The sequence below is a fragment of the Dendropsophus ebraccatus genome, unplaced genomic scaffold (genome assembly GCF_027789765.1).
Source record: "Dendropsophus ebraccatus isolate aDenEbr1 unplaced genomic scaffold, aDenEbr1.pat pat_scaffold_1729_ctg1, whole genome shotgun sequence".
NCBI classification, from domain to species: Eukaryota; Metazoa; Chordata; class Amphibia; order Anura; family Hylidae; genus Dendropsophus; species Dendropsophus ebraccatus.
Genome location: NW_027209156.1, coordinates 8,795 through 23,159, shown reverse-complemented (window position 1 = coordinate 23,159; position 14,365 = coordinate 8,795). Strand labels below are relative to the sequence as shown.

The 14,365-nt window shown below is 48.9% G+C and overlaps 1 protein-coding gene across 1 annotated transcript; it reads left to right on the top strand.

Moving 5' to 3' along the window:
* Positions 1 to 365: 365 nt before the first annotated feature.
* Positions 366 to 10,984, top strand: LOC138775531 (NACHT, LRR and PYD domains-containing protein 3-like; the record flags this gene model as incomplete). The annotated part of the gene is made up of 5 exons (XM_069955957.1): positions 366 to 529; positions 3,088 to 3,259; positions 5,149 to 5,214; positions 8,439 to 10,137; positions 10,814 to 10,984. Coding segments are annotated over 5 exons (2,272 nt in total), but the record flags the coding sequence as incomplete, so codon positions are not given.
* Positions 10,985 to 14,365: the final 3,381 nt, after the last annotated feature.

The following is a 14,365-nucleotide window of genomic DNA, read 5'->3' as shown; positions in this document are numbered from 1 at the left end:
GAGCTTTAAAAATAAATAATAATAATCTCCAACATTGTTGGTGGCCATCATTTCTACTGAGCGTGAATCTACTTTCATTAGAGAACAGCTCCGAGGCCACTGGTCCCTAGTCCAATGTGGAACGAGAGTTCTATGCATCAGCCACTGTTGTCTTTGGTGATGCTGTGTTACAGTGTGGACTTCCAATAAGGAAAAAGGGTGGACCCCTTTAAACTTCCCCACCTTAGCGGGCTCTGGAGGGTTCTGTTACTCCGAATGAGGTGAAATTCTGACAATGTGCACTTCAGAGAACCCATTGAAGGAAATGCTGTAGTTCTAAGCTATCTTCTAGAAGATGTCTTTCTTGTGTCTTCTTTGTTTCTAAGATAGTGGGACCCGGCAGTTTTACCAGCAGCTCTGTCAGTATGAGGATCCTGTCCTGAGGATGATGTATGAATATTTCCTGGATGATCTGCAGCACATTGTAGAGAACCTGAGTCCTATATCACTTCTGAGTGAGCTGCATTCCCGAAAGATCCATAATGTTAAGGTGAGAAGATGAGACCAAAAATTTCTAGGAGAGACAACTTCACTGACTATGGTGTTATAGAAATTGTTTGTGAGGAGAGTTATTGGAAGATCAGGTCAGAGATGTATGGAGGGACAGGGTGTGGATGGAGGTTACGTGAGGGGAGGTATCAGGAGGTGAGGTCAGAGATGTACAGAGGGGGCAGGGTGTGGATGGAGGTTACATGAGGGGAGGTCAGAGATGTACGGAGGGGACAGGGTGTGGATGGAGGTTACATGAGGGGAGGTATCAGGAGATCAGGTCAGAGATGTATGGAGGGGACAGGGTGTGGATGGAGGTTACATGAGGGGAGGTATCAGGAGATCAGGTCAGAGATGTATGGAGGGGACAGGGTGTGGATGGAGGTTACATGAGGAGGGTATCAGGAGGTCAGGTCAGAGATGTATGGAGGGGACAGGGTGTGGATGGAGGTTACATGAGGGGAGGTATCAGGAGGTCAGGTCAGAGATGTACGGAGGGGACAGGGTGTGGATGGAGGTTACGTGAGGGGAGGTATCAGGAGGTCAGGTCAGAGATGTACAGAGGGGGCAGGGTGTGGATGGAGGTTACGTGAGGGGAGGTATCAGGAGGTGAGGTCAGAGATGTACAGAGGGGGCAGGGTGTGGATGGAGGTTACATGAGGGGAGGTATCAGGAGATCAGGTCAGAGATGTATGGAGGGGACAGGGTGTGGATGGAGGTTACATGAGGAGGGTATCAGGAGGTCAGGTCAGAGATGTATGGAGGGGACAGGGTGTGGATGGAGGTTACATGAGGGGAGGTATCAGGAGGTCAGGTCAGAGATGTATGGAGGGACAGGGTGTGGATGGAGGTTACATGAGGGGGGTATCAGGAGATCAGGTCAGAGATGTACGGAGGGGGCAGGGTGTGGATGGAGGTTACGTGAGGGAAGGTATCAGGAGGTCAGGTCAGAGATGTACGGAGGGGACAGGGTGTGGATAGAGGTTACGTGAGGGGAGGTATCAGGAGGTCAGGTCAGAGATGTATGGAGGGGACAGGGTGTGGATGGAGGTTACATGAGGGGAGGTATCAGGAGATCAGGTCAGAGATGTATGGAGGGGACAGGGTGTGGATGGAGAATACATGAGGGGGGTATCAGGAGATCAGGTCAGAGATGTACGGAGGGGACAGGGTGTGGATGGAGGTTACGTGAGGGGAGGTATCAGGAGGTCAGGTCAGAGATGTACGGAGGGGACAGGGTGTGGATGGAGGTTACATGAGGGGAGGTATCAGGAGATCAGGTCAGAGATGTACGGAGGGGACAGGGTGTGGATGGAGGTTACATAAGGAGGGTATCAGGAGATCAGGTCAGAGATGTACGGAGGGGACAGGGTGTGGATGGAGGTTACATAAGGAGGGTATCAGGAGATCAGGTCAGAGATGTACGGAGGGGACAGGGTGTGGATAGAGGTTACGTGAGGGGAGGTATCAGGAGGTCAGGTCAGAGATGTACGGAGGGGACAGGGTGTGGATGGAGAATACATGATGGGAGGTATCAGGAGGTCAGGTCAGAGATGTACGGAGGGGACAGGGTGTGGATGGAGGTTACGTGAGGGGAGGTATCAGGAGATCAGGTCAGAGATGTACGGAGGGGACAGGGTGTGGATGGAGGGTACATGAGGGGAGGTATCAGGAGATCAGGTCAGAGATGTATGGAGGGGACAGGGTGTGGATGGACATTACATGATGGGAGGTATCGGGAGATCAGGTCAGAGATGTATGGAGGGGACAGGGTGTGGATGGAGAATACATGAGGGGAGGTATCAGGAGGTCAGGTCAGAGATGTATGGAGGGGACAGGGTGTGGATGGAGAATACATGAGGGGAGGTATCAGGAGATCAGGTCAGAGATGTATGGAGGGGACAGGGTGTGGATGGAGAATACATGAGGGGAGGTATCAGGAGATCAGGTCAGAGATGTATGGAGGGGACAGGGTGTGGATGGAGGATACATGAGGGGAGGTATCAGGAGGTCAGGTCAGAGATGTACGGAGGGGACAGGGTGTGGTTGGAGGTTACGTGAGGGGAGGTATCAGGAGGTCAGGTCAGAGATGTACGGAGGGGACAGGGTGTGGATGGAGAATACATGATGGGAGGTATCGGGAGGTCAGGTCAGAGATGTATAAAGGGGACAGGGTCCGGATGGCCTTGTATGTCATTGTTAACAGTTTGATCAGAATTTGCTGGGCAATGGGAGTCAGAGAAGGGATGGAGAGAGGGAAAATGCAGAGGAGAAGCGAGGGGAGAGGAGGATCAGTCGGGCAGGAGAGGTAAGGATCGATGGATGGAAGGGGTGAAGGGGCCTCATTTGGAAGGACATGGAGAAAGGTGTTGCAGTAATCCAAGTGGGACATCATGAGGGCAGGTAATAGCATTTTTGGTAACAATTATTTCTGAGAAATCTTGAGGTGAATTGCTGTTTGTGGATTCTGGAAGGATTTTCTTCTCACTGTTCCATCTATTTATTTGCCCCTGGACCTTCCCATAATGACATTTACCTGTGATCTCTCCTGTGTTAAAGAAATACCGGAATCTAGAATGTGATAGAAAGAAATTTGCCCGGACGTTACTACAGGATATATTTCTCAGAGGAAGAGACGCTGTGATAGGATTGTGGGTCAGTCTGTATGTGTTACAGAAGTATCATGGCTCCTCTGGCCTGGACGCTGTACTGGAGGAACTCCGCCATAGAGGTAACATTGTGTATGAGATACATGATATAGAAGTAACATTGTGTATGAGATACATGATATATAGAGGTAACATTGTGTATGAGATACATGATATATACAGGTAACATTGTGTATGAGATACATGATATACAGGTAACATTGTGTATGAGATACATGATATATAGAGGTAACATTGTGTATGAGATACATGATATATACAGGTAACATTGTGTATGAGATACATGATATAGAGGTAACATTGTGTATGAGATACATGATATACAGGTAACATTGTGTATGAGATACATGATATATACAGGTAACATTGTGTATGAGATACATGATATACAGGTAACATTGTGTATGAGATACATGATATATACAGGTAACATTGTGTATGAGATACATGATATACAGGTAACATTGTGTATGAGATACATGATATATACAGGTAACATTGTGTATGAGATACATGATATACAGGTAACATTGTGTATGAGATACATGATATATACAGGTAACATTGTGTATGAGATACATGATATACAGGTAACATTGTGTATGAGATACATGATATACAGGTAACATTGTGTATGAGATACATGATATATACAGGTAACATTGTGTATGAGATACATGATATACAGGTAACATTGTGTATGAGATACATGATATATACAGGTAACATTGTGTATGAGATACATGATATATACAGGTAACATTGTGTATGAGATACATGATATATACAGGTAACATTGTGTATGAGATACATGATATATACAGGTAACATTGTGTATGAGATACATGATATATACAGGTAACATTGTGTATGAGATACATGATATATACAGGTAACATTGTGTATGAGATACATGATATATACAGGTAACATTGTGTATGAGATACATGATATATACAGGTAACATTGTGTATGAGATACATGATATATACAGGTAACATTGTGTATGAGATACATGATATACAGGTAACATTGTGTATGAGATACATGATATATACAGGTAACATTGTGTATGAGATACATGATATATACAGGTAACATTGTGTATAAGATACATGATATATACAGGTAACATTGTGTATGAGATACATGATATATACAGGTAACATTGTGTATGAGATACATGATATACAGGTAACATTGTGTATGAGATACATGATATATACAGGTAACATTGTGTATAAGATACATGATATATACAGGTAACATTGTGTATGAGATACATGATATATACAGGTAACATTGTGTATGAGATACATGATATATACAGGTAACATTGTGTATGAGATACATGATATATACAGGTAACATTGTGTATGAGATACATGATATATACAGGTAACATTGTGTATGAGATACATGATATATACAGGTAACATTGTGTATGAGATACGGGGTATTTTTTAGTTATGGCCGGGGATGGGGTGGTTATAGCCACTGCTGGTCACTTACCTACCCCGTTCCAGTGCCGGGTCCTGGTTCCCGGTCACGTCTCATGCGCCAGCTCACACCAGGAAGCAGCCAAGGGACGGGTGTACCGGGCAGCGTGATCCAGGACCCGGCACTGGAATGGAGTAGGTAAGTGATCTCCGCCATCCATAACCCCCCCCATCCCCGGCCATTACAAAAAAATACCACCGGGCTAGAGTACCCCTTTAAAGGGACACTAAGCTTTATAAAAAAAAACATTTGCCATGCCCTAGGGACAGCAAGGACTGAGACAGTATATGCTCAGTTATCAGGTTATATGAGGCAGGCTGGGGCGGGGGACTTGTTCCCTAGCTTTTCCTTTGGGACTGTTAGTCATGGCTCCAGTCTCTGTATAATGTCACATTTGTACATTGGCTCAGATACACTGTCTATACACTTTAAAACTCTCAATTCTCATCAGGTAACACTTTGGTGGAGGAAATCCTGCTGGATGAACACGGCCACCAACTTCCTCCCGAACTGAGAGGCAAGTGGACATGATAGAAACCTGCTATAAGGAAATTGTTCCAACGCTCAATCAATACCCCCATAGGCCACGTTCACACACAGTAATTCTGCTCAGTATTTTTCAACCAAAATCAGGAGTGGATTGAAAACACATTCAGGCTCACACACTGCTAAAACTGAGAGGATGGCCGTCATTTAATGGCAAATAATTGCTGCTATTTCAAAACAATGGCCATTATTTGCCATTAAATGATGGCTGTCCACTCAATTTCTGTAACACCTGGATTAGTGGATCCACCGGACCGTCACCAGCGATGGCACTAACCTCACCAGGGAGCGGAGTCTAAGGGGCCGCTGGTTTTCACCAGAGCCCGCCGCAAGGCGGGATGGACTTGCTGCGGCAGGCGACCCCCAGGTCGCTACCCCTGGCTTAGTTGCTAGTGACGGCAGGCGAGGCGTGGCAGGAGCAGTAGGCAGGAGAATAGTATACGTGCTAGCAGGTGGCGGACAGGACTCAGGAACAATGGGAAGGCAGCGGGCAAGGACTAGGGACTAAAGACAGGAACAAGGGACAAGGACTAAGGTCAGGAACAACAGGGAGCTGGGCCAAACGCTATGGGAAGCATATAGAGGCTCCAACCCCTGTAGTGGGGCAGAGCTGGAACTTATAGGGAGTGATTGGTGCAACTAACCAATTAAGGGCGGACTGGCCCTTTAAATCTGAGACAGCCAGCGCGCGCGCCCTAGGAGGCGGGGACGCGCGCGCCGGCCGGCACAGACGGAGACAGGAGCGGAGGAGAGGTGAGGCGCCCCCAGGGGTCGAACTAGCAGCAGCGCCGGGTCCCTGCACAAGGACCCCGGCGGCTGCATGGGGCAGAAGGAGGTCGCGGCGGCGGCCCGGAACACGGGACGCTGCCGCGGCCGTGACAATTTCAGGCCTGCTCAGCCAGTCAATGGCCAAGGTGGGACCCTGCTACGGCCGCTGAGTGGGCCTGACACGTCACAACCCAGGTCCCCACTCAGACCTAGAAGTGGCCGAGGGACCGAGAACCGGAGCGGAGGACAGCGGACCCCAGTGCTGGAGCCGGTAAGGTTCTGTTGTTATGTTCAGCCGCCTCCTAACCAGTTCTTTTGAAAAGAAAGTCCAAGCCTGGACTTCCCCTTTAAGTACATACGTCATCATCACCAGGGGCATAACCAACAATACTTTTAGCTTATGATGAAAACCAGCATGGAGACAGTCTGTCTATTAGAGTCCTCCTTCTGCACCTTTAAGAAGAGTTACTTCCCTTCAGCTAGTCTTCCCGTTGTTAACGCTCGCGGACTTGGCCCCTGCATTACCTTTGCTGCAGTCTGTGCTCTTCCTTGTTCCCTTTCAATTGTTGCGTGCTGCTACTGACTATGATTGTAGGGGGCATGCACCAGTCACTCTTGTTCACAAAGTAAAAAAGACAGGTCACCTTTGCCTGAGAAAAAAGATTCCTAGCTGTCTATTGTCCCAGCATTCTTTGCATGTGTTTCTGTTACAGTGACCCGGCTTGTGTCATTGAGTTTGTGACTACTGTCCTGTACCGCATTGTTTCTCCTGTGTATGACGTTGCCACGTTTCTGACTACAAACTGTCACGGCCGCGGCGGCGTCCTGTGTTCCGGGCCGCCGCCGCGACCTCCTCCTGCCCCATGCAGCCGCCGGGGTCCTTGTGCAGGGACCCGGCGCTGCTGCTAGTTCGGCCCCTGGGGGCGCCTCACCTCTCCTCCGCTCCTGTCTCTCACTGTGCCAGCCGGCGCGCGCGCGCCGGCCGTCTCAGATTTAAAGGGGCAGTGCGCTCCTAATTGGTCCACATGTCAATCACTCCCCTATAAGTTCCAGCCTGCCCCACTACAGGTGTTGGAGCCTCTATATGCTTCCCATAGCGTTTGGCCCAGCTCCCTGTTGTTCCTGACCTTAGTCCTTGTCCCTTGTTCCTGTCTTCAGTCCCTAGTCCTTGCCCGCTGCCTTCCCATTGTTCCTGAGTCCTGTCCGCCACCTGCTAGCTCGTATACTATTCTCCTGCCTACTGCTCCTGCCACGCCTCGCCTGCCGTCACTAGCAACCAAGCCAGGGGTAGCAACCTGGGGGTCGCCTGCCGCAGCAAGTCCATCCCGCCTTGCGGCGGGCTCTGGTGAAAACCAGCGGCCCCTTAGACTCCGCTCCCTGGTGAGGTTAGTGCCATCGCTGGTGACGGTCCGGTGGATCCACTACTCCAGGTGTTACACAAACCTGTCCGATGAACACGCACAGTCACTGCCAGCCCAAGACCTTGGTCACTGCCAGCCCAAGACCTTGGTCACTGCCAGCCCAAGACCTTGGTCACTGCCAGCCCAAGACCTTGATCACTGCCAGCCCAAGACCTTGGTCACTGCCAGCCCAAGACCTTGATCACTGCCAGCCCAAGACCTTGGTCACTGCCAGCCCAAGACCTTGATCACTGCCAGCCCAAGACCTTGATCACTGCCAGCCCAAGACCTTGGTCACTGCCAGCCCAAGACCTTGGTCACTGCCAGCCCAAGACCTTGGTCACTGCCAGCCCAAGACCTTGATCACTGCCAGCCCAAGACCTTGGTCACTGCCAGCCCAAGACCTTGGTCACTGCCAGCCCAAGACCTTGATCACTGCCAGCCCAAGACCTTGGTCACTGCCAGCCCAAGACCTTGGTCACTGCCAGCCCAAGACCTTGATCACTGCCAGACCAAGACCTTGGTCACTGCCAGCCCAAGACCTTGATCACTGCCAGCCCAAGACCTTGGTCACTGCCGGCCCAAGACCTTGGTCAGTTCTCGGACTCATCTCTGTTCTTTCGTGCTTTGCACTAGTGTCTCAAGTAAAGCCACCATCCAAACTAAGACCACTCCCAGATGTAGCAACCTGTTAGTCTCCTGCACTGAAATCCCAGATCCCCAAAGGAGGAAAGTCAAGGGACTACTTGAACAATGCCCTTGTGGGTGACCCAAAGTAAGACTGGTTAGGTGACACGGTGGGTCCTCATCCACTGGTTCTGTCAGTATCCATTTCTATTTTTGCAGTCAATGAACTTCCAATGCAAGGTCTGTGATCCTCCCCAGCAGATAATGACAGCAGCCATTTGTGTTGTACTGTCAGCTTCTACAGGGGATCGTCTGGAATAACAGAATAACGAGTGCCAGATTTGCCCAAGATGTCTGATATTTTCAAGCTTTCTTATTCTGACTTCTTTATTTTCTGTAGACATCCAGAACTGCCATAAGAAGCACTTAAATGAAAAAAACGAGACTTTTATAGAAAACAAACCTCTAAGATGTCACCAGGAAGAGGAAAGTTTTCCATTGTCTACATGTTATGTGAACCTCACTGTTGTCACCACCGATCACTTTAGGAAACGCTCTGAGAATGAGCTCATAGAGGCCGGAGTAAGACATGAGGAATATTTGAAGAAAGCCCACAATGAATTACAGCGTATTTCCCCCAACAAGATGTTCCGCTGGTGTCACCGATCTGGACTTGTACCACACATAGTGATGGTGAGCGGAGTGCCGGGGGTAGGGAAGACCACGCTGATGCAGAAGTTTGTCTATGACTGGGTGAGGGGCGATCTCTATCAAAGATTCTCCTTCGTCTTTTTCTTCAAATTCCGGGAGCTGAACAGCCTGGATGAGGTTAGTCTGGAGACCATGATCCTCCAACAATACCCGGATCTGGAGAAGCTGATCCAGGTCATCTTAGAAGATCCAGAGAAACTTCTCTTTATATTTGATGGGTTAGATGAAAGCAATCATACAATGGATTTCACATCATGGGACTTGTGCTCTAATCCTAGAGAACGCAGACATTGTGGTCAGATTGTGGTTAGTTTGGTGAGAAAGTCTCTTCTTAATGGTTGTTCTGTCCTGATGACCAGTCGTCCCATCAGACTGGCATCCATTGATTGTAATGTTTTCCAGAGAATAGTAGAAATCACTGGATTGTTTCCAGAGGAACGACGGACGTACTTTGAGAATTTCTTCTCCGACCCTGAACTGGCAGAAAAGGCTTTTACTTATGTGAAGCAGAATGACACATTGTACACGTTCTGTTACCTCCCGTCCTACTGCTGGATCATCTGTACAGTGTTATCCAGGAGCTTCCAGACAACAAGTAGTGACCAGCCGGTGACGTTATTACCCAAAACAGTCACCCAACTCTTTGCCGTATTTGTCGCCAACATTCTGGCCAATCACAGCCTGGACAAGAGTGACGCTCAGAAGGTCCTGCAGTCCTTGGGATGGATGGCAGAATATGGAGTCATGAATCACAAGGTTATTTTTGATGATCGAGATTTAGGTTCTTTCCATGTGGACAATAAGTCGAAGCTCTTATCAAGTTTTCTGATGGAATCAGAGGATCCTGTGTCCTATTCCTTCTTACATCTCACTGTTCAGGAATTCTTCTCCGCCTTGGTGCATTATACTGATTATTCTCCTGAGAAGTTACAGAAATTACTAAACAAAGCCAAATCCTATCCTCATTTACGTGGTGAAATATTCCTCCGTTTCCTGTGTGGTCTATCAGATGGCACCACAAGGTCAATACTAGCTGGATACCTGGACACACAAGCAGCTCAGGCCTCCAGAGATGTCATCACTTGGCTGAAGAACTTCATTCCAGAAAAACAGAGTCCAAAAGAAAGTAAAGATAAAAAGCGACATCTTCTCAGTACATTCTACTATCTGTTTGAGACCCAGAATAAGCCTTTAGTGCGGGAATCATTACAGTCACACAAGAGATTTGACCTCTCGCATGTTCACCTCTCAGCTTTAGACTGCACAGTGTTGGCATTTATTCTGGAAACGTGCACAAATATAGAAGAACTTGACTTAAGTAAATGTTCCTTGGACGCTGAAGGATTGGAGAGAATCGTACCGGCTCTACATAACCTGCATTATCTGAGGTAAATTACAAACAATAGTTGTCTTTCTGTGGAATAAGTTTTCTGACTGAAAAATCTCTAGTATGTATACATGGTCTCTGTCAGTATGCGTCCTATAATAAAGTATGGTCAGATTCCTCCGTGCTGCGGGTGGATACAGCCGGAGGACCACCTGGAAAACTCGGATACAGCCATAGCCATAGGCTGTATCACAGTTTTCCAGGGGGTCCTCAGACTGTATCCACCCTCTCCATGGAGGTGGAAGACAGCGGGAATCATTGCCGAGAGTTCAGGTTCGTACGAACCCGAACCTCGGCAGGTTCGGACCATCCCTAATGCAGACATAAAGGGCATTGTACAGACTGAGCTTATTGAGTTTGAGGGGCCTAACATAGTCGACTTTTGATACATCTAGCTCATTTTTCAAACATATGCACTTATTTCCAGGCCTGAAAACCTGACGACTGATGACACAAGTTCCTCTATCTGCTTTATGACCATTGTAGATTCTACATTCTGAATTTAGAACTTGGATTTGGTGTCAGTGGACATATCCTACAAGAGGCGGCTTCTAGTGATGACATTTATGGATGTTACTAACAGCCAGGCACATTTTCTCTCCACATTCACAACCTACAGATTTTATCCTAACGCTCTGTAGGCGCGTCACCCACATCTCATCTTATTATTCTTACAGTTTGGCATGGAGCAACTTATCATACAGTTCCTGCATCCAGTTGGCATCTGGAATAAAGAATAACCAGTCCCTGAAGGTACTTGACCTTACTGGTAACTTTCTGTCTGGTCCTCACTTCAATGACCTAATGGCCGCTCTGTCCAGTCCAACCTGCAGGATAGTGGAACTACAGTGAGTATAAGAGATGTGCACAGGACTGAGCCTTGTGTGGCACAAGTTATACATGGATAAAAGAGGGGAGAACAAAATTTAGAGAATATAAGTGTGTCTAAAGAGATGAGTCTTTATGGCAAGCTTGAAACTGTAAGTGTTGGAAATGAGTCTAATGTCTTTAGGTAAAGTGTTCCAGAGAACTGGTGCAGCACGAGAGAAGTCTTGGAGGTGGGATTGAGAAGTTCTGATTATGGAAGGTTGAGATAAACTGCTGATGTGTGACATCTCTATTGATGTGCTCTAAGCACGTTCTCTCCCAGCTCTATGTCACATGACTGAGATGGACTCCAATTTGTAATCCTACAGGCCATCTCTATTCCCCTAGTCAAGCTCAGCCAGGTGAACTGCTTTAGACTTATAGGTAGGTTGGTGTCGGTTCACATTAAATGTAATAATATATAACCTGATCCCAAGATAGTAGTAGCAGCATACATATTAACCCCTTAGTGACCGCCGATACGGCTTTCTACGGCGGTCACTAATGGGCCTTATTCTGCTGCCATCAGCTTTTTACGGCGATGGCAGAGAATAAGGCTGCGGGGCCGGGACGGCCCCCACCCCATCCCCCCGGCTACCGGAGGTAGCTGAGGGGTTGGGGCAGTGTGTGAGGTCCGTCCCGGCCCCCCCCCTTACCGACGATTGCCGCTATTAACGTTATAGCGGCGACCGTCGGTAAATGAGAGTACCGGTGCCGCCGCCACCTTTCATCTCCCCCCGCCGTGAATCTACGGCGGGGGGAGATGAAATAAGTATCCCCCAGACCTCAGATCAGCCCCCCCTAGTGCCCCGATAACTAACCCCCCTCCCCCGGCGGCCATCATTTCCAAGATGGCCGCCGCTATCGCTGTGAACCGACTAACGTCGGTTCACAGCGATTAAAAGGTTAAAATGAATGAAAGCCCCATGCTCTCCGCCACCGGAGGTAGCGGAGAGCATGGGGCAGTCATCGGGGACCCCCCTGTGGGGTCCCGGTACAAGCGATCAGCGGTATATACTATATACCGCTGATCGCTTGTGCCATGTGCTCCCGGCACTTTTTATCCCCTGTCACCATGAATGATTGGTGACAGGGGATAAAAAGTGATGTCCCCCCACCCCCCAAGTCGCCCCCCACCCCCCCTGTCACCCCCGTCCCCCAGTCACCCCCCCTTCCCCATATACTCACCGGATCGACGGAGCTCCTTCCTCCTCGACGTCCTGGCTGGTTATGAAGTGCGCATGCGCTTCACAACCAGCCAACTCTGAAAATTTAAAGTGACAGAGACCAATTTGGTCTCTGTCACTGAACTATGATTACTGAGATAGAAAATATCACAGTAATCATAGTAATACAGTGAAAATGAATATGTAAAGTACAAAAAGTGACAAACATACAAAAAAATAAAACACACACTTTTTATTATAGTAATAATTGCAGTTTACTCCCAAATTACCCCTAACCCCTCCCCAGATTACCCGTAACCACCGCACGTTGCCCGTAACCACCGCACGTTGTCCGTAACCACCGCACGTTGCCCGTAACCACCGCACGTTGTCCGTAACCACCGCACGTTGCCCGTAACCACCGCACGTTGTCCGTAACCACCGCACGTTGCCCGTAACCACCGCACGTTGCCCGTAACCACCGCACGTTGCCCGTAACCACCCCAAATTGCCAGTGACCCCCTCCAGATTGCCCGTAACCACCCCAAATTACATGTACCCACCCCAGATTACCTATAAGCACTTCAGTTTATCAGTAACAATCCCAGATTGTCTGTAACCCTTCCAGGTTGCACATAACCCCCCCAGGTTCCCCGTAATCATGCCAGATTACATGTAACCCCCCCAGATTGCACGTAACCACTGCGCGTTGCCTCTGACCACGCCACAATGCCTCTGACCACGCCACGATGCCTCTGACCACGCCACAATGCCTCTGACCACGCCACAATGCCTCTGACCACCGCACGTCGCCTCTGACCACCGCACGTCGCCTCTGACCACCGCACGTCGCCTCTGACCACCGCACCTTGCCTCTGACCACCCCAAATTGCCAATGACCCCCTCCAGATTGCGGTGCCCATGTCAGATTACAGGTACCCACCCCAGATTGCCTATAAGAACTTCAGTTTATCCGTAACCACCCCACATTGCCCGTAACCACCCCACGTTGCCCGTAACCACCCCAGATTGTCAGTAAGCACTGCAGGTTGCGCGTAACCACCCCACGTTGCCCGTATCCACCTCAGATTGTCTGTAAGCACTGCAGGTTGCCCGTAACAGCCAACGTTGCCTGTAACCACCCCAGATTGTCTGTAAGCATTGCAGGTTGCCCGTAACCACCCCACGTTGCCCGTATCCACCCCAGATTGTCTGTAAGCACAGCAGGTTGCCCGTAACCAGCCCACGTTGCCCGTTACCAGCCCACGTTGCCTGTAACCAGCCCACGTTGCCTGTAACCAGCCCACGTTGCCTGTAACCACCCCACGTTGCCTGTAACCACCCCACGTTGCCGTAACCACAGCAGGTTGCCCGTGACCACCACACGTTGCCCATAACCACCACACATTGCCCGTAACCACCCCGCGTTGCCTGTAACCACCCCACGTTGCCTGTAACCACCCCAGGTTGCCGTAATCACAGCAGGTTGCCCGTGACCACCCCATGTTGTCCGTAACCACCCCAGATTACCTGTAACCACCTCAGGTTGCCCATAACCACCCCTGGTTGCCCGTAACCACCCCACATTACCTGTAATCTAATTTTTTTTATCTTATTTTAGTAACTGCGCTATTCTAATAACCATTACTAGCTGCGGTTTTGCTCCTGTAAATCGGCGCTCCTTCCCTTCTGAGCCCTGCTGTGTGCCCATACAGTGGTTTATGCCCACATATGGGGTACCGTTGTACTCAGGAGAACCTGCGTTACAGATTTTGGGGTACGTTTTCTCTCCTGTTCCTCGTCAAATTGAGAAATTTCAAACTAAACCAACATATTATTGGAAAAATTCGAGTTTTTCATTTTTACTGGCCAATTTTGAATACTTTCCTCTAATACCTGTGGGGTAAAAATGGTCACCACACCCCAAGATGAATTCTTTGAGGGGTGCTCTTTCCAAGATGTGGTGACTTTTGGGGGGAATCTATTCTGCTGACACTACAGGGGCTCAGCAAACGCACCTGGCGCTCAGAAACTTCTTCAGAAAAATCTGCACTGAAAATGCTAATTGGCGCTCCTTCCCTTCTGAGCCCGGCTGTGTGCCCATGCAGTGGTTTATGCCCACATATGGGGTACCGTTCTACTCAGGAGAACCTGTGTTACATATATTGGGGTGACATTTCTCTCCTGTTCCTCGTG